This window comes from Brachyhypopomus gauderio, chromosome 6, assembly GCF_052324685.1.
Source record: "Brachyhypopomus gauderio isolate BG-103 chromosome 6, BGAUD_0.2, whole genome shotgun sequence".
Taxonomy (NCBI): domain Eukaryota; kingdom Metazoa; phylum Chordata; class Actinopteri; order Gymnotiformes; family Hypopomidae; genus Brachyhypopomus; species Brachyhypopomus gauderio.
This window is the reverse complement of record NC_135216.1, coordinates 1190682-1212291: the sequence shown is the minus strand read 5'-3', so window position 1 is coordinate 1212291 and position 21610 is coordinate 1190682. Positions and strand designations below refer to the sequence as shown.

General features: G+C 43.9%; 1 protein-coding gene across 3 annotated transcripts in view; it reads left to right on the top strand.

The window, feature by feature from the left end:
• grin2da (glutamate receptor, ionotropic, N-methyl D-aspartate 2D, a) overlaps positions 1 to 21610 on the top strand; it is a 97622-nt gene that overhangs the window by 25209 nt on the left and 50803 nt on the right. For all 3 annotated transcript variants that reach the window (XM_077008027.1, XM_077008026.1, XM_077008028.1), the window contains exons 2-3: positions 8063 to 8668; positions 19125 to 19391. In XM_077008027.1, coding sequence (XP_076864142.1) covers positions 8114 to 8668; positions 19125 to 19391 — 822 coding nt within the window. In that variant the 5' untranslated portion in view covers positions 8063 to 8113. The remainder of the gene's footprint in view (positions 1 to 8062; positions 8669 to 19124; positions 19392 to 21610) is intronic.

Sequence of the window (21610 nt, the reverse complement as noted above, 5' to 3'; positions counted from 1 at the left end):
GTAACTACTTCGTTTCACAACAAATATCTGTCTAACTGAACAGTTCTCTTGTATTACGTTAACAAATACGAGCCTCGTAATTCCAGGACGAAACATGAGAGAACATGAAGATGTTAAGTTTGGGCGTTTTGAAAATAAACAACCATTAAATAATGTGATAAAAAGCAAATTATTTCGAATCATTTCAAGTATATATACAAATGTTTAACTTATTTAAGTTTATCGTGCTGGGAAATATTGAACTGGACCTTGAAAGTGATGTACAAGTGTTTGAATTCCATCTTATAAAGGTGTATGAACCCTGCAAATATGACTTTGTTCATTGCGCTGAGGCACGGCACGCGCGAAGTTACAAAATTCGAGAGGTGCACGACCTCGCGAATCGACAGCGTGCTAGACCCTAGCGCACGGGCAGAGCCACAGTGCGCGGACCCTCGCGCCGCTCGCGACGTGTCAAGTATAAACCAGGCTTGAGTCTGTGATCTCTACCAAGACGATATGCCATTAAGTCTTCCAGAACCTTGAAGCTGGTCAACAAAGTCAATAACTTCCTCTATGTTAGCTATGTTATAAACCAGGCTTTATACTTGACGCATCGTGAGTACTTTTCAAACCTGAAACACAAAGCAACATTAAAATTAGTCATAATTGTTCATTAAAAGACTTACAATTAGTTTCACATGCCGTTTACTGATTGTGATTCCCCGCTGTGCAAGGGAAGCTACAAAGTCCTCATGACACATAAACAAATAAAACCTAATAAACGTATCTCTGTTCATTGTGGCATAAATCTAAACAATCAAAGTATATACAGTTTCAGGGAACTGTTACTGCCTCTCTCCTTGTATCTGCAATGTATGCGCTTAGGCCAGTAGGGTTTGCAAGTGAATGAATGAAAACGTGCGCACGATTAAAACAAAACGTGCGCAATAAATCGTAAGCACGAATGACAGAAAACGTGCGCTCGAATGGTAAAATGTTCCCTCGTTTAATTTTTATTTTTAACCCATGTCCCCTCCCGGGCTCCGTAGGTTGGTGCAAACCAAGATAGAAAACACAGCGACCGAATCCACAGTGTGAAATGTTAGTTCATTTGTATTTTAACATTTGTATTTATGCTTACTATACTTAAATAATTGAGTCATATTTTTGCTGCCATTGCCACATACGAAAAGCTATTACAAAGGAGCAAGGATATAACAAAGTTTCATTGATGTAACAGGTACCTACACTAGATCAATATGGGAAAAAATATATTTTTGCTGTATCACCCAGCCCTGCATGGTAGATTTGTGGATCTTAGTGCATTGTCATGCAAAATCTTAATTTAAAGGATACACTTTGGCAATATCTAGCACTTCTTCATAAATGTAATTCTGGAGTAGCCTACTGTTCCCTTTTGATTCTAAAAGAACTCTGCACCACAGGATAGTTCATAGTGCATATTTTTGTTGTGCTGAGAGGCAGACAGAATGTTAACGTTGGTTAAATGTTCCATTTCCTCTGATGCTTTTAGTGAAACTGGAATTAGAAAATATAAATTAATGTTCCAATGTTTATTTTCCATACCAAAAATTTCTCATTCAGTCATCTGTTTTGCCTTCTGTACCTTAAGGCACTTAAAGATAAACACCTGATCTCCTAAAGTGCACAAATAAGCTCCAACCTTACTCCATCAAAACAAAGTGCAGATTGTTAAACCATTCTGCCCAGTTGAGTCACCGATAGTCTGTCTGTGTGTAGGACTGACAGCAGCAGGTAAGTTTGACTATCTGATCTGTTACCCCTCTCAAAAATGTCCAGCAACCACAATTAGAATGTGCTACACCATGTCTGCAGTGTGCCCCTGTGTTTGAATTGGTGGCTTGTGATTGTAATCTGGTGGTGTAGAAGTGTGTGAGCTCCATCTGCATAGTGGAGTGGACCCTGGAGACTCTGGCTGGCCTTCCATTAAGAATCCATGCCTGAGCCAACTAAATATCAACTCATTAGCTCAGGCAGATGGAACGGCTGCAAGAGAAAAGGTCCGAGTGAGAAGCAGCGAGTACACAAGAGGAGACTGAAGCACATTGCTGAGTGGGCTGACAGTTTTTCTCTAACTTGGAGCTAGTTGCTCTTGTCCTGTCTGTCCTTGTGTCTGCTCTTCATCTCTCACACTCTTTTCACTCCGCTCCTCCTCACTCCCTCTCCCTTCCTCACTCTCACTCCCCATATGTTCTGTTTTTTCTATGCTTCCTTTTCTCCATGGGCTGCTCCACTCTAACTCCATGTTCTCCTGTTCTCCCCCCACCTTCTCTTCCTCTTTCACCTTTCCACATTTCCTGGAATAATACACAATCATACTGTTGTTTGGCCCCAACCAACCCATCCTTCCTTCTTTTAAATCTAATTAAGTTAGGGATTGTTCAGAACGTTCAAAGCAAGGTCACTGTGATGCTTGTTGATTACTTTCCATATGCTGCTCAATATGTTAGGAACATGCAGTGTTTATGGGGATCTAAAACATTAGCTAGTGCATGCTAAGACAGGAAAATATTGCAGTAACCTCTCCTGGGTATTTCAAAGCCCACCTTATCCTCCAAAATGTGCTTCTCCGCATGTGCTAAATTGTTCCAGTGACCCGTGAACTGAATTATATAGTTTGGACGGGTCAGATGTATTTCTGCTGTTCATACAGTTTTGCGCCTTTTTTCTTGGCTGGCACAGTTGTGCACTGGTCTGGTGTCCAGCACAATGTGCCCAGCAGAAAATGACTCACATGCAAAGAATATTCATGAAACTGCATCTGCAGTGCTATAAACTGAAACACTCATTCATCCTGTTGGAGGAAGAGGAAGCTGCATTGTGGACCAAACGAAGACACCTGTTTATGAAATGACAAAACTGATTCTGCCACTTACGCATCTAATGGAGAAATGGCAGTTTGTGGCCAGTAGATAATGATGGTGGTTCTTTCAGGAAACAAATTGCAATGAAATGATTATGAGGCACTCTGAAGAGGACTCGTATGCTGAGCCCCAAGATACCACTGGATGAAAGTGTTATACTGGTATGTGATCCAGGAGCAGTATAGACTAATGCGAGGCAGCTCAGTTCAGACTGAGGGACACGTCTAGGCATGAATGAGAGGAAGTCGTCTTCTCTTGCCTGAAATTCTGTCACTCAGAGATATGAAGTACTCGGGGGAGGGGTTGATGTAGCATGGGCAGGTTCATGTTGACACAATGCACCCGTTTATGATTTCTGCTAGATATTTAGCTAAAAGCTTCTGCTTAGGAATTCTTCACATTTTTATTGTAGAAAATGGCACTCTTCTTTTTTTCCTTTTTCATTTTAATAGAGTAATTTAAGTGTGTGATGATATGGACGGAAATTTGTGAGGATAAATGATATGATATGTTGTGGTCTACACATGCTATATGATATGACATTAATAAGCTGGAAGACCACTGTGGCTTTTTTGCTGTTTTGCATCTTTGTACATTATCAGAGTTCTCAATAGAACTGCACTGTAAATGTGTGTGTCACCTCTGAGTGGTACGTATGTGGAGGCTTTTCTCATGGACCTCCCTGTGTTGCAGACATGCATAGGCAGACGCACAGGGATGCCTGGGGTAATTGTGCATTAGAAGTGGAAGGTCAGCCTGACTAAGGCTGCAGTGCAGTCATCGCTAGTTCCTCCATTATTTGAGGGAGAAGAGAAGCAGGATGTTGCAGGGAGGTTTTCATTATCAAACTCAGCATGAAATTGCCGTAGTCTTGCTCAAACACCTGATATAAAGTGTCACAGAATGAAGTCAATCAGACTAGGGTTTTCTGCACTGAAACAAGTTTGCCTGTCACTGATATAAGCAACCCATCTACTGGACAATACATGACAACAAAATGAAAGTAGTGGATGTCAAAATAAAGGCAATACATTACATCAAAATAAAACATTTTCAAAACATGTTGCAAGTTCACAGTGATGAAGAGTGCGCACCATGAGATGCCAAAGATTCCATGATGACTTGTTTCTGTACTGGTGCGGTAGATTATAGCACGTCAGAGCGGCGCTTTGATCTGCTCGTGTGCATAGAACTAGCTTGACTAGAAGATGGAGATGAGAGTGACCTACAGAGCCAGCAGCACTACAAGATCCAGCCAGCAACTGGAGCAGCCTTTCATACCGTGGGGCTTAAATCAATAGCCCGTGGGCATAGGAGGAGGCCAGAGGGCGTAAGGTGGCCCTTTCAGATGCTGATATATGCTAAATTGTGGCACGGGCTGCCCACATTAGCACTCTATGTGTGCGTGTGTATGGTATTTGTATGTATATGTGTATGTATATGTGTGTGTGTGTGTGTGTGTGTGTGTGTGTGTGTGTGTGTGTGTGTGTGTGTGTGTGTGTGTGTGTGTGTGTGTGTGTGTGTGTGTGTGTGTGTGTGTGTGTGTGTGTGTGTGTGTGTGTGTGTGTGTGTGTGTGTGTGTGTGTGTGTGTGTTTATTGAGTCATCTTGGATAAGTGGCCCTCTCTGGGGAACAATAGCCCACTGCAGACCTGTGATCTGAACAAGTGACCATCTGCTCATCTGTCCTTTCCTCCCAGACGCAGCCTGCCCCCACATTAAATACACATGCCAGTAAAAGAAACATACCCTCGCAGATGCGTTTGAGCAATGCAGTGTATTAATAGCCAGCACTGATTCGAGCTTGATTAGGGATTTTGATCACGATGCTTTGTAATGCTGTTATTTATTGACTGCCAGATTCTCCAAAGACACGTAGATTTGAGGCATCAGGGGGTCGTGTGTTTGTGTCAGACTGCAGAGCTGTGAGGGGTACTCAAGTTAATTCAGAGTCTAATCTTGAAGTTTTATAGAAGCAAATTTTGTCAGAGATGAGGGCACACAAGCCAAGTATTATTCCTCAGAGACAAAAAGTTCTGTTAAGCACTTAGTTTAGTTTAAAACGCTGAGAATAAAATGTTGTCATTTGCTGAAACTGAAACACAGTACGACTACATTTTGAGACACATTTTCCCTTTGGGAATTAATTCAAGGTAATTCGAGGGCCAAACAATGTGCATGTGAGCATTTGGAAAAGACATGCTATTATGGTCTACTTAATCGTGGATGTCCCTGGGAGCAGTCCTTTTTCTGTGTGAACAAGTAAATGGTACTATCAAAGGCTCCTCATGGGAATACCACACAGGGAAACCAATCTCTAGATGTAGAATGCCTTGGTAGAGGTCCCCTGAGCCAGCCAATCTCTTAAATGAGCCAGTAAGGGCCTTCAAAAATTCTGCTACAGACTTTAGCACCTCAGAATGAACCACCATGATGAGCTTCACAAGCAGCAAGTAGTTGTGGCAGGATTGCTGTTATCTTTTTTTAATTAGCAAGGCGGACACCACGATCTATTATGCTTAGTGTCACACACAAAGACCTGCAAGATGATACAAGAAAAGTGGCACCAACTAGCACCAATTAATTTGAATGGCACTTAAGACAGTGACTGCCAGTTCACATCACACACTGTGAATTGACAATAAACTATGGTATGTTGGACGAGTGTATGGTTACTACATATAAGCATGGCATGCAAAGTCAGGGTTTTTTGCCTCAGTTCTCCACAGACGCACCTGAATTTGCTTTCCAGCGATCGTCTAAAAAGCAGAATCTGACAGAAGCTCTTATTGACAGATAGCAAGAGTGAGCTTTCACCTGCAGGACCAGAGCCTGCTCGTTCAAGTTCATATCCCGCTGTAAGGTCGGGACCAGATGTACTTGTTATTCCCTTGCTCGCTATTCATTTGAGCTAATTCATGATTCAGCAGAACAGCCCATACCGTCCTCTGCATAATAACCATGAACATGGAGCGAATAATTCCAACAGAGCTATTGTGCTCCAGTGTATGTAATAGATCTGGGCCATTTGAGCGAGGGAGAGGCTTGGTCTCAGTCATCTGCTGCAGTCTGATGCTGTGTTTTTTCCCTGTACGCCGTGGGACAAACGGGGAACGACCATATGTGGATTTGAGCTTCCACAGCCCCATTTCCAGTCTAGCTATCGGGTGCAGATGTTCCTGTACTGCCTGCCCCCAGCAGGCTTTCTGTGGTTTGTGAACTTCAGAAAATTAGAGGCATTGCAGTGTTGCTGGAGAGTGACTGTGGTCTCCGTGGACCTTTTATTTACCTGAAATAAGCATCATATTTATCATGCATTTGATGCTATGCGGATTAAATCATCTGTGTTTTGAAATTAACAACCCCAAGACGTTTTGTGATGCAGTAACTGGCTCTCTGTTTGCATTTTGTATTCAGTCTACAGTGTCGGTTGGTGGATAAGGGTTAGCAGGAGATTCCTGTGTGTGTGTGTGTGTGTGTGTGTGTGTGTGTTACTTCTTACTGCAGTCTTTGCCCATAGGCCAACATGAGTGCAGTAATAATGCACTGAATAATGCATCAGTTCTCTGATAGGGTATTTTTTCTTTTCTTCAAGCGCCTTCATTTGAGCCTCTGTCCAGATCCTTTATTAAGCTTTCTTTTAAATAGTTGTACCCTTTGGCTTCAGTCCTGCTCCCTTTTCTTTCCTTCCCTGTCTAACTCTCTCATTCTCTCCCTCTAACTCTCTCTCCCTCTAACTCTATCCTTGTCTCCCCCTTTGCAATTTCTCTCTCTAGAACTTATTCCCTTCCTTTCTTATTCCCTTTTCTTTCCCTCCATCACTCCAGTTTTCTGTCTCCTTTCCTGCCTTATTCTCCTTTTCTCCCTCTCTCCTCCCTTTCATCTGTCTCTACTTACTTTCTTGGCTCTTTTACTTTATTTTTCTCTCCTCTCCTCCTCTGCATGCCTCTCACCTCCTAACTTTATTCCTCCCATCCATGGTCTCTCTTTCCTTCCCTCACCACATTCTCTCATGTTATTTTTCTCCTCTTTTTGCTACTTATTTTTTCCCCAGAAAATGAATCCATAGTGTAAAAAGATGATGGAATGAGCCAGTAAAATTAGGAGTGAGAGATGAGGGGGAATTTATGACGTCAGGTGCCTTCTGCTTGAAAGAAGAAACATTAGCATGTCCTGATAAACTGCCGGTATGATTAACAGACACAGACATGGTTATTTTTCTCTGTGTGTTGGTGTGTGCATGCATCAGAGCTCTGGATTTGAGTCTAAATGAATGTGCATGTGTGTGACTGAGGATGATTTGTGGGTATGGCTTTGCAGTATATCAGGATGTCTAGAGAAAATATATATGTGTGTGTGTGTGTGTGCGTGCGTCCGTGTGTGTGCCATTTTTGTGTGCGAGCACGCGGAGTCCATCTGTGTGCACGCGCGTTTAGTGGAAGGTTAATTAAAGAGAGTGCGTGCAGGGACCAGGAGTAGTAGCTGGTGCACAGAGTGACTCGAAAATGATTCATGAAGTTGCAAGTGCTTCACTTCGGTCGCCATTTATATCTGTGAGCTGTCTCCTGGCCCCTCCCCCTGTCTCCTCCCTGTACATCACTGTAGCAGCAGATCCAAAGGCACCAGCAGCCAGCCCAAGCTTGAATCCACCACTTGCTTTTGTTTTGCGTGTATTTGCTCGGTCTCCTTCATGCCTACCATGCCATAGATTGAAGGTTTATAGCCGACTGCTTACTGTGATTCGGGCTTCGTTTCTCCAGTGATGGAGCTAAACCATGAATCAGCGCTGGAGGTGGGCGCAATGAATTCTGATGTCCCTAAGGGAGTAGTGGGGTTCATGGTGGTGTGCTGCCTCTTTGGCCCGTGCTCTGGGACTCACGCTCTCCTGTCAGGTTGATCTATCTGTGTACAGCAGAATCTTAATTGGGATCCACTGACTTTGTCCTGACTGCTTCTGTCCCCCCACCTTTTATCTTAGTTCCATTTTTATGCTGCATCTCTCTCTCTCTCTCTCTCTCTCTCTCTCTCTGTCTCTCTACTGCTCTACACATTTCTTTTTATATGCGAGACTTCTTCTCTCATGCTGGTTTGATGACTTAACCTTTACCTTTCCTTACATGTTTGTTCCTTTTGCTCTAAGAACCTTTTTCCTTCACTTTCTTCCCTTCCATCAAGGTCATCCGCCTGAACAAAGCTTCCTGTGCCCCTACCATCGCTGCCCTCATCATGGCGGTGAGGCCCACCCTCTCATTCCTATTGGCTGTGCTGGCATGCACTGGGCCGGCCCGGCCGTCCCCCCCGCTGCTGCTCCGCCCCCGGGAGAGAGAGAGGGACTCGGGCGGGGCTTCGGGCGGTGTCAACATTGCTGTGGTCCACTCTGGCTCCTCCCACCTCCCGGAGACGAGCATAGGGGTGGGGGGCGCGGGTGGTGCCCCGGCAGCGGGCTCGGGTGTCGGACAGGGCGGCGGCAGCAGCGGCCCCGTGCCAGGCGGCCCGAGCGGCCGGGCGTGGTCTGGCCAGGTGGGCGAGAGCGTGATGACGCCGTGGGGGCCGGCTAACGTGATCTGGTTGGCGGTGAACGAGAGCAGCCCGGGCAGTCTGCTGCTGCAGCTGTGTGAGCTGCTGGCCACCACGCCGCTACAGGGCCTCGTGTTCGAGGAAGAGAAGCCACCGCCGCCCAACCGAGCACCACTGGCACCCATGCTGGAGTTCGTCTCCGCGCAGACCGGCGTGCCCGTCATGGCCGTGGGGGGAGGGGCCGGCCTCGGCAGAGAGCCCCAGGTAGGTGCTTTACTTTTAATGGCAATAAGTCACCAAAACATAGCGCACAGTAGAGCAGAGAGGTGCTGTCTATGCACTGAAACAAATCAAACACCACCGTGGGGGTTGGTGTGATTTCATGGAGACTTTATATGCAGCATGCTGCATTTTAATTGAAATTGATCAGGCTCCAGTCATTTCTGCCACTGCTTGCGGTTTGTTCTGGCTAGGAATGTTTCTGTTTCTCAGCTTAGATTTTGTGCCTTTTTTCTGCAGTGTTGCATTTTATATTTTAAATATCAGCTTGCAAGCCAGGGCCAAAGCATTATGTCAGCATTTTGATTTCAAACAAAATACTTAAATTCTGTTTGTTTTCTATTGTTATTTTTTTTTACTGTTATTTGTTATATGTTATCTGCTTTAGCTGTGAAAGTATATAATGTCCATTAACTTTAAAATCGCTGCCAAAGGCGACAGTGGCAAGGAAAAACTCCCTATGATGGTGGGGATTATGAGACTTGTATGTACACATATTAGAACACATTATTACTTACAAAAACATGTCTTACAAGTTTTTATGCCAGGTTGTTATAAAGTTTGAAACGTTAGCTAGAAAACAGTGAAATATTTTATAGGTTTTTGGAACAGGTCTCATGACTTGCAAGCATACCAGCAGAGGTTTGTGGGAGAGTGCTACTCAGTGGATAAATGTCCATGGTAAATACTGTGGAGGTCACTACATAATCAGTAGCATACAGCTGTCTGCCATGGGGGACATTATGTCCATTCAAGGTCTAAATTTAGCAAGACACTATCTACTTATTCAATTAATTTATGCAAATGTCCATTAGTCAATAACCTAGGTCATCTGGCCTGATGCTATTTACTGCCACCTGTGGCGAACTAGTGACCAGAGCAGCATTTTAAACACTGTAGAAATATATAGCATTAATGACATACACATTCATAAAGAGATCAGGTGACCAAAATACACAGACATATAGAGGAGAATACCAGGAAACATTAAGAATTCCATATAAGCAGAAACAGACAGATGGCTGAAACAATCCAGATAATGAAATGGCAAGACTTCACTACAAGCTAACAAAACCAGAAAAATAATAATTTTTGTATTGATTGTTGGAAATGAGCAATAATAGGGATGTGATGGTAGGGTTGTGCCTGACTCACACCCACACATACGTTCAGGAGTACTCCAGGAAAATGGCCCCAGTGCTTAGTGAACACCTCAGGCAGCAGAAATCCGAGGAGGATGAGAATGAGGTGGCTCAGGAGCTATCATGGAAAGATAAACCCCTGCACGGTATGTACCACCAGCAAATAGTGGAAGAGACAGATATGGACAAATCCTACCGATGGCTGGAAAAACTCTGAAAGACAGCACAGGTGCGCTAATCATGGGAGCACAGGAAAAGTTAATCAACAGAGGCTGGGATCTACCACATTAGGCAGGAGCCCAGGTGCAGGCTGTCCACAGATGCCCCTGAGAGAGTCCAGCACATAACAGAGGGAAGCTTAACAGACAGAGGATACACAGAAGTGGCATAGTATACAGAAACATCTAAGCCAAGTTTGGGCAAAGTGGCATGGACCCCTGAGAATGGTGGAGAGTGAGCAAGCTAAGATCTTCTAGATCTTCTTCTAGACTTCTAGGTACAGACTGACAAATAAAAACCATAATAGACAAACAGTAACAGCCAAACATAAACAGAGGGTCATAGCAATAGAGGAACAATCTGAAATGATAGCAGCATTGGAAACACGAGACAAGAAAAGCTCAAGAAATGCCAAGAGAGAAGACCTGGGAAAGATGTGAAAGGTGAAGTGTGGAACAGTGGTTCGTGTGGTTATCAGAGCACTGGGGGCTGGCAGAATAGCTCCAGCAGAATAGCTTGAGTGTTGTGGATTGTCAGGAGAGGGTGGGTGATCAGCAAAGGAGTTAACACAAGCAGGGCAGGGCACCTCTCCAGAGATTCATGGGCCACCAAAACAAAGTGCTTCTGATTATATATATCAATTTTATATCTCTACTTATCTGCTTATCTTGCCTAAGTACACTGCAGTTACTTATCTCGATGTTGATACATGTGTGTGTATAGTGCAGCATTTCCAATATACATTCACAGTCACAACAGGTATTATGTTTCAGTGGGACCAGTTAGGTCAGTTGCTTGAAAGCAAACCTCAGTGTACTCGTACATTGCCAGTAAACGCTAAACATTTTTTGACGTCTGATCTTTCTACTGTATTTCACACTTGTTTGCCACTCTGCACAAGTACAGCATGGCTCATCTGTAAGAATTCTTCTGTGAGTGTTGAATAATTCATCTTTTGCCTTCCTGCCTCATGGCATTGTTTTCTGCTGCATGCTGTTTAATACAATTTCAGCCAATCTGAGATGACCAGTTAAATGCAAATATGTGTCCAACCACCTGTCTGGTTTTATCTGGAGCAAACTGTAGGCTTTAGTTAACTCTACAGGGAGGAACACTGCTCTATTGTGGATTGTCAGGAGAAGGTGGGTGTTCAGCAGAGGAGTTAACACAAGCAGGGCAGGGCACCTCTCCAGAGATTCATGGGCCATCAACCAGGGCACGGAGGGGTTGTTTAATTGTGATAATTAATGAAATCATGTGGTTAAATACTGTTGTGCAATGATAGGATGGTGGATTAGTCATCTGAGCAAGTAAAGGCAGGACATCATCTGTGTTATGGAATAAAGGTATGGGGTAAAGTTGTGGAGTACAGTCATAGAGTAGAGATATGGAGCACATTTATTGAGTAGAGTTATGGAGTAGAAGGTCTGTTTATGTTAGAGTAGGCTCTGACATAAACAGAAATTGTAGCTGAGATTTATCTTTGTCACTTCAGTGCATGAACAGCTGTAAAGATTAAACCAGGGCTTTTTTCTATCGATTAACTTTAAGAATTTATGTAATGTCCTTAAAACATCTGTGTACAGATTGCTTTTGTTCCATCTGGACTTCAGTGTGGTTCACAATTGTGTTTCAGCAGGCTATATCTCAGCAGCACAAGGCTATCAATCACAAAGCTTCTGGTTCAAGTCTGGTGCAATGTATTTTTTAACCAGAGGGTCTGCTAACACAATTATGGTGTAGAGCTTTAATGGCTTCTACACCTGTTTCCAAATCACTATCTTGGAGTCTGAGGGTTGCCAGCACCTTTTCAATTGCAAAGTGAAGTACTACTGAGTGCTTGGAGTAAACAGACTACATGATGGGAGCTTATGATTATGGCAGCCTCATCAAAGGCAGGATGTCAACCCTGGGGGCCCCTTCTCATACTTGCATTTGATCATCAGCTTTCATCAGCCTACGAAACAGGTTTCAAACCTATGATATATATATATCTATATATATATATATATATATATATATATATATGCCCCTCCATTGATCACCATGGTGGTGGTTTGCGTGCCTGCGGGATCCTAGGAGCTAGGTTGTCGGGTAAGGTCTCCCAAGGCAAATTGGTCCTAGGTGATGGGCCAGACCAAGAGTGACCCGAAAAAACCCCTATGGAATAAAAAAACAGGATCCAGATACCCTTGCCCGAATCAGGGTTACCGGGGCCTCACCCTGTGAGGCTGTACAGGAGGTACAAACCCAATGGCACACACCTTGGGTAAGGGAGGCTGTACAGGAGGTACAAACCCAATGGTACACACCTTGGGTAAGGGAGGCTGTACAGGAGGTACAAACCCAATGGCACACACCTTGGGTAAGGGAGGCTGTACAGGAGGTACAAACCCAATGGTACACACCTTGGGTAAGGGAGGCTGTACAGGAGGTACAAACCCAATGGTACACACCTTGGGTAAGGGAGGCTGTACAGGAGGTACAAACCCAATGGTACACACCTTGGGTAAGGGAGGCTGTACAGGAGGTACAAACCCAATGGTACACACCTTGGGTAAGGTAAGATTGCGGTCAAAGCCGTCACAGAGGCAAAAACTCGGGTGTGGGAAGAGTTCGGTGAGACTATGGAAAGTGACTTTCGATCGGCTCCAAGAAGATTCTGGCAAACCGTCAGGAAACTCTATAAGATGTGGCTGGGAAGAGGGAAACCTGGGCCACTTTGCTTCTAGTAGTTTCTACAGCAGTTTTCTGGAGGCATGTGTCATGCTCTAGTAGCTAGCAGTCTGATGGACAAATCTAGGTGGATCCCAGGAATGCACTACCTACTGGAACATATAGTGCCAACAGTAAAGTTTTGTAAAGTAAGTTTGGTGGAGGTGTGATAATGGTTTAACTGAATAGCCATTACTTTTTTTGGATTAAATAAAAAATTTGTTCTTGAGGTTATCTTCTCTCTTCCTTGGGGACTGTCAGTTTTACAGTGACCAGGTCATGCATTGTACAATGTTTCATTTATTGTGTTATGACCTTTTAATTTTCTTTATAGTAAATCTGTCTATGCACAGGAAACTCCCCCTATTGTTTGAGAAAATGAATGTGCTTGAACCTAAAAGAGTGTGTAAACTGTGAAGCGCGGGCAGGGCGAAGGACGAGACACGGGAATCCTTGCTTTGCGAAGCAGACGTCACTTTTAATAACAAATATTGCGCAATAGCGCACGGAGAACATCAAACAGACACTTGTAACGTGTAAACTCTAGACAACGACGAGCACAAGACACTGCGTGAGACAAGACACTGCGACGATGGGCGGATCCGACGCGCCCAGTCCTGCGTCTGGGAGGTGATCGCCCTTGGCGAAGCGTCCTTCACGAATCGCCTAGCACACCCTCCCTGGGAAGACCGGGGAAAAAACGTTAGACCCTTCTCTGGGTTCCGATGGTAGAAGTGTTGAAAGACCCTTCTCTGGGACTTCTAGTGTTAAACGGAACTGACACGAATACACACACGGGTACATTAACACATAGAGGAACGAGAGGGAAAAAGGGGTTTGGAACACAAACGGGCAGACTTACGAACACAGGCACACACAAACACGACACAGGCGCCAGGCTGCGCGCCAGGAGTAGGGCGATAAGGGGAGAGAGATCGGGAGCTGCAGGTGCTGCAGCGAACGGTCCTCCTCCAGCCTTTGCTGCAAAGCCTCTGCCCGGTGCAGGGCGGCTGGCGGACGCGCCGGGTGCAGCACGACTGGCGGACGCGCCGGGTGCAGCGCGGCTGGCGGGCTCTCCCCCCAGCTGGCCGTTTGGTACGCCCATCTCGCCTCGCGACCGCCCTCTGGAGTCGACCGTGGGCACCTCCACTTCCATCTCCTCCGCCTCGCTGCCCCGGCTCCAACTCATGGGCTGCTCCGGGCTGCCACCCCGGGAGCAGTCCATCCTCTCTCCTCCGGAGCGATCGGAGGACAAACTCCACCTCCCCTTCACAGTCCCAACAGAACACTCAGAGGGGGGCGGACTGCCCTCTTCCTCCGAGTAAAGTTCATTGTCCGTGCACTCGGAAATGCCCGAGCGCACGGACAGAGGACGATCCTCCTCCTCAGGCCCTTCCTCTTCCTCACCGCAGTCCGCGGGGTATGCGGAGCGCTCCGACAGCGGGTATTCTTCGTCGTCGTCCTCCTCCCCCTCTTCTACGATGGAAGAGGGACCTACGGGCGGAGGGAGGTAGTCCTCTTCCTCTGACTCCTCCTCCTCCTCTTCCCCGTAGTCAATCGTGGACGCGTCGTCCATCGACGGAGGGTAGGCCTCCTCCCCCTCCCCACCGTAGTTAACGGTGGAGGCATCGCATAGCAACGGAGGGTATGCCTCCTCCTCTTCGCCTTGCTCCTCCTCCTCGGAGTCCCCCTCCCCAAACTCGCTCTCTGGGGTGGACCCGGTAGCTCCGCAGACGCAGGAGCCCACCCTCAGAGGCGAGAGAGCGCGGGATGGAGGAGAGTGTCGCTCCCTCTAAATCCTTGCCGCGCCCTGGCGGAGGGTCTCTGCCAGCTCGGGGTCCCTCTCCTCTAGCCGCCGGGCTGAGGCCAGCTGGAAGGTGCACACCGGGTCTTCTTCCAGTTGCGCCAGCGTCGGTGGGTTCTCCTCCTCTCCAAGCTTGCCCTCTGGTGGCGTGCCTGCCTCGTAGAGCTCAGGGACGCTTACCCTTATGGGCGAGCTCTCCCGGGAAGGAGCGGGGTGCCTCTCCTCCCACACCCGCGCCGCTGTCCAGCGGTATTCCTCCGCCAACTCTGGTACGGAGGTCTCCTGTGCCGCGCACAGCAGGTAAGAACACTCTGGGTCCTTCATCAGCTGCGCCAGAGTTGGCGGGGTTTTGCGGCGAGGGGGAGAGGAGGAAGAGCGGTGGTGCCGCTTGCTGGGGCGAAGTGCATTCTTAGGCCGAGTGGCGTAGCCTGGCATGATTCTTGTGTCTCTTGTGTTCTGTAACGCGCGGGCAGGGCGAAGGACGAGACACAGGAATCCTTGCTTTGCGAAGCAGACGTCACTTTTAATAACAAATATTGCGCAATAGCGCACGGAGAACATCAAACAGACACTTGTAACGTGTAAACTCTAGACAACGACGAGCACAGGACACTGCGCGAGCGCACATTAAATAGACAAACCACATTAGCCCCACGTGATTACGAGATGATTCACAGGTGAGACACATTATCACATGACATAGCCATAACCACGGAGATCCACAGACGCAGACAAAGCACGTGGACCACGTATTCACACGCCCAAAGGGGAGGGGCCGGGGTCCTCAACATGACAAACATAGACTCCCAGACACAACCAGACCCCCACCCCATTTTTTAGTACCCCAAAGCAGTTTAGAAACTGCAATTAAAAGGCATAGAAAAATGTTTGAAATTAGTTTTATAAGAACTTGAAGTTTATCCATGAGAAAAAATAATTACAAAAAGAGACATCACTTGTTTCAATTTATTTCCTAAGATCAAAGTCTTTTTTTATTCGTTGGTTGTCAAGCCATGCCATGTCAGAAGTCTGCCAATGACTTTGACAAGTCATTGCAAAGGCCCATCAGAAAGGGTCAGCACTGAAGTGGGCAGCAAGGCTACCTTCCTTCTCCTAGAACATCTATCGACAGCTCGGTTTGTTATGGTGTAATTGTTAACCTCCTAAGCTGAGTCTTGGGCTAACTAATCAAGTAAACCAAATTTGACCAAGTCTAAACACAGGTCAACAACAAGTTCAGACCGAAGGACCTGTCAAAGTAATGCAGGGTATAATTACTCTGACCATATGCAGAGTTGATGCCCTTGATTACCTGTAATTCTTTTAATCAGAATAAGATTAGGGGGTTCTTTCATTCCTATATTTGCTGATTCATCACTCCCCATTGATTCCCACTCATGTGAGTGGCTTTTTTAGCTGATTCACCATGAATCATTTTGGTTCATTTTTGTTTTAGCTCCATTTTTAGTGAATTTGTTCACCTATGCCTAATTTGATTCATAATTCAATGCATTATTTCACCCTATTTATTGCTGATCAATTAATAGGCCTAAACATTATATTAGTTGTGAAGCTTGTGTTTCATGGGTGGTGTTTCAAATTTTTGTTAGGTGATCAATGACAATGTTAGAGTGTAATGCTGCAGAGTTAGAAAACGAACATAATTGCTACAGAGAACTACATTTATTTTGTTCAGGGGCAGGACTAACTCTCGAGACCTTGAGCGTGCCAACACGTAAGGTGCGGTTTCGGTGTGGCATTTTGACCAGACACTTACACAGAACTGACAACCATATTAATTCAGGCAGGACCACAATGAAGGAAACACAAAATCAGAACGTAATTCGTACGGAGAACTGACTAACACTACAAGGACTGAATTGAATATACAATAATTACATCGAACACACCAAGACAAACCAAACCAGTAAATAAGCGATAGCTATTACAAAGAAAACCAAGCTGAGAGCACAGACAAACTTCAACAAATCGAAGGCATAAATAAACACGGAAAACCCAGAAATAGAAGCGTCAGGGAGACGGTTCTGTGAACACACAGAATATATCCCAAACTAATCTCAACCCAATAAACTTGAAATAGCTGATATGAATAACCTTTATTCCTATATGAATATGGATATGAATTCCTACCTTTATTCATTCCACTTAGGAAAGTTAATACTATTATTAATCCCCTTAGGGAAGTTCATATCATTATTAATCCCCTTAAGGATGTTTATGCCATTATTAATCACCTTAGGGAATTTCATACCATTTTAAGCACTTTGAATGACCGTTGTGTATGAAAGGTTCTATATAAATAAACTTGCCTTGCCTTTTGATCCCCTTAGGAAAGTTAATACTATTATAAATCCCCTTTAGGGAAGTTAAAACCACTATTAATCCCCTTAGAGAAGTTCATACCGTTATTAATCCCCTTAAGGATGTTTATGCCATTATTAATCACCTTAGGGAAGTTCAAACTATTATTAATCCCCTTAGGGAAGTTCATACCATTATTCATTTCTGCATTTAACCCATCCAGATTGAACATGCACACAGAGCAGTAACCAGCCTGCTGATCAAGGACCTTGAACCACCAACCTTAGGGACCCAAGCCCAAGGGACCACAATTTGACATTATTTGACAGTAGTGCCATTTCACATTGTTTTAATAAACAGTTTAAATTCCCTGTGATTGGAGAAGATCATCTGGGGATGGCAATGAACAATTCAGGGCTTTAGGCTTGGAAGGCCCACTACTAATGGTTTGGGCTAAGATCTTTATTTCCTGATTAATGTTAATATGTTAATGCTACATGTCTGCATTCCTGTGGACAAAGTGAGAAAGTCCAGTGGCCATCACAGAGCTCTGAACTCACCTCCACCTCCAAGTTTGAGAAGTAGAACGTGGGCTGCTGCTTTCCAACATCATTCCATGACCTCACGCTGTTTTGACTGAATGGTGCACAGTTCCTGAAATCCAACAGTCACACTCTAAACTCCTGTGGGAAGCCTTCCTCAGAGATGTTGTTAGAGGTTGTTATAGTTGTAAAGATGGGGCCAACTCCATATTAATGGCCATGGCTTTTGAGAGGGATGTCCCTAAAGTGTACAAATACACACACACACACACACACACACACACACACACACACACTATATGTAGCTTTATGGCTTTATTCCTAACATTATTCTAATCTACACACATCAGTTTACAGTAACATCTGATCTATTTTAGTTGTACATCTTTACAAGATGTAGCACTGCTGTAAGCTTGGGGAGATTTTTATGCTAAGTAGATTTTGATTTAAATGTAGAGGAGAGGTGAGGCATTAAGGATCTGTTAATGATACACTGCAGGCACAAGATTTTCCTCTCGGAGTTGGAGGCACTTTGATTGAGTTGGTATTTGAAATAGACAAATTGATCGCCTTGGTTCATGTCTATGCCACACCCTGTCTTCACTCATGTAAGGTCGTAAGGCAGTGTTTGTGTGATCTTCATGCGATGACTGCTAAACAGATTTTGTGTTGTGACATTTAGAATTTATGTATGTAGCATCCAAAAAGGGTGTTAGAGTGGTTAAAATGGGTGAAGCAGGTCCTTGTCTAATTTGATTTTAAATCAGACAATACACGATAGGATTCTGACAATGATAAAATGGCATGAGTCATATTAAGGGTAATACAGGAAGTTGTTGAGGCAATTAGCTTATCTCTTGTAGGTGTGTAATCTGTAGATAAGATAAACTCTTTATTCATAGTCTCATTGATTTGATGATCACCTTTCTCTCTCATCAAAGCATTTGCTAAAATATTTTGTTTCAGCTGCTTTGCTTTGCAGACATGCTGTTTCAGGATAATGATCTTCTATAGCTTTCAAGAACTCATGTGTAAAAAAAAAGGTTGCACTTAGAAAATACAGCCGCTAATTGTGTTTGTGGTTAGTAGGGTAACCTGCCAGTAGGCAAGCATTCTTCTGCAGTCATGGTGAATCTGCTGATGGATGTACGCATTTTACATTACGAGGTGTCAAGGCAAGCACTGCTGTTTTTCACCATCAAACATACAGACTTTGTGTCAGAGTAATAAATCTCCTCCATTACGTACCAGAACAGTCACCTTCCTTCACAACCCCAAGCTGAACTGTCCTTGAACCAGGCAAAGCCACATAATGTCACCTGAAACCTGGACTAATGAACTGCTGTAAATACCTTGTGTCACAGTGTTTGGGCATTAAGAATGGCTGTACTAAGTTCAATAAGTCGGAGGGGATAAGAATGAACATAAGAGAGCGTAAGAGTGAGGAATAAAGTGAGAAGAAGGCAATGAGGGAGATAGCAATTCAAGTAGAGAAAGAACAACAGAAAGTAATAGGACCTGAAATAAAGAGAAAAGCTAGGTGGCTAATAACAAAAAGTGCAAACTAGACCTGGCATGCTTCATCTTCAACAGACAGCATCCTTTGTACTGTTTTTGTTTACAGAGGCATAAGAAACACTTATAAAGTTTTCATGAAGCTCTAACATATGCTTCTGATGTTCTCTGCCCATCCTCAGGAGAGCGGCTCTGTCTACCTGCAGTTCTCCTGCTCCACGGCTCTGCAGTTGGAGGTCATCTTTGAGGTGCTGGAGGAGTTCGACTGGACAGCCTTCTCTGTGGTTACCACCCGTCACCATGGCTATGAGGACTTCTTGGACATGGTGGAGGGCATAACGGACGGTTCCTTCATTGGGTGGGAGAGGAAGAACACAGTGATGCTCAACATCACGGATGACCCTGGTGGAGCACGCACACGCAGGCTGCTAAAGGAGAATGAGGCTCAGGTGAGGAGGATACAGGAGCAGGTGAGGAGAATTAGGCTCAGTCGAGGAGAATACAGGAGTAGGTGAGAAGAATGAGGATTAGGTGAGGAGAACATAGGAGCTCATGACCCATTTACCTGTTGTGCTTTTTTTAAATACTGGTGTTGACCCTTTTATTTGTGTCTTTTTATAAAGACAGTTACTACTGTCTCTCTCCCACTTACCCTATTTACGTCAGGTTGCTGTGGCTTCACAATTAACAATTGCTTTGTCAAACTGGTCATTGTTACTAATTGAAATCTGAATGTGAGAATGAAAAGGTAATAACCCTGCTGCTGTAATGACACTATGCCTGTTTAACACCATCATTTTCTATATTAATTAATGTCAGATCATTGGTGCCAGACTGCAGTCTTTCAAAAGTTTCCTCTATATGCTGCTTCCATAACTCTCCCTCTCTCTGTCCAGTGAGTGTAAACTTGTTCACGTCTTTCTTTAATGACCTTTTCCATCGTCTCATGTTTCCGTACTCTTTGTACTTCTCTGTGTTATCAGCTGAGGTTGTATCGTTGTATCAAAATCATTTCCCACCCCCCATCCTATTTTTCCTCCAGCTGGTTCCTTTTTTTTACTCTTTTTCTGACTTCCTTTCTTTCCCTCCCCATGTCTTTCTCTGAACTCAAACTGTGGCCTTTATGTGAAGGCTTCAGAAGAGATGGGAAGATGGCATCTGTAATGTTACTGAGCAATGTGACATTAAATGACACTTCCCATCTGACCCAAAGGTGGCCAACTCAATTCTCCACCGGCTGGTGGCACAGGCGGGCATTTTCTGCATTCAGTGACTTGACTGATTAATTCTCCCCAGTGTCCAGGCACCTGGACTTTCAAGACCCTAATCAGTGTTTAATTTGGGGAACAAACCAAACTGCAAGTCACTGTGTCTCCTATGTAGTCAAACAGATTTGCAAAAAATTACAGTGGCAGGTTATTAAAGATTGAGGTCCAAATTGGGGTCAGTGCTGGGTGAATTACGAGTGTGATGGAAAGAGGGAACTTACAATACTGCTGTTACCCTGTTTAAAATCATCTATGACAACAACATTTTTATTCCAAAATTTTATCTTGGATGACAATACCAAGGGCTGTTCTTAGTACTGTAGTTCTAAATGTGATGATTTTCTTCTTTTAGGAAAGATTAATATAGCATCTTAATACAGAAACAAATAAATGTTTTGAATGACATGATGCTATTCTCACATTTGTTCAAAAGGCACTGCTCTGTATGATGGTAGAAGTGTAAACATCAGTTCTGCTACAGGTTAACCTCTTTATATATAAAGTATTCTTTTAAACAAAGATTATTCACATTCATTCAAATTAAAAAAATCATATTAATGTAATCCATTTAATCTAAATGCTGCTTTAAAACCATTGTAAGTGGTCCATGTTCAACTAAAGTTTGGCTTTTTGTATTGCTTTCCATCAACTAAGAACTATTTTGAAAGTACCATAGTAAGTACATTTTTATACATCTATACCTTTCAGGATAATATGTTTGAGTGCTTCTGTTTCTGGGAACTTTATTGTGACCCACTTCCATTTTAAGACACCAATCTCACTTTATAGTCTGCTACATTTGAACTGTTTTGACTAATTTGTTCAATCCATCAAAGTATGTATATTATACAAACCTAAAAGGCCTTTTATAGACTTATTTTTCTTTCTCTTTGGATAGGATACTGAAGTATATATATATATATATATATATATATATATATATATATATATATATATATATATATATATATATATAAATACAGTCACTGTGGTACTCTAATGTGAGTAAATGTTACAGGTTCACTTTGAAGTAAAAAATGTCCATCATTATTTGTATATTCTAGCCACTGAGCACTTCTTAAGACTCAATAAAGTCTTATGTGATCTCTTATTAAACTAATGATGCATGTTGATAATCCTTGCTTTTGGTTACTATGGGCTGGTTTCCCAGACATGGATTAAGGTTGCAGCGCACTGCAATACAAATGGCGAATCACCATCAGAAGTTCTATTTAGTCTAGGTTGAGACTTAATCTGGGTCTGGGAAACTGGATGTGTAGAAAGCCTTTTATTCATGCAATTATTCTGAGAAAAGCAAGTTGAGTTGATAGATTACTATATTGTATTTTTTGAAGATCTTCTTTGTGTATATTTCCATATTTGTAGAAAGAACACCTTTT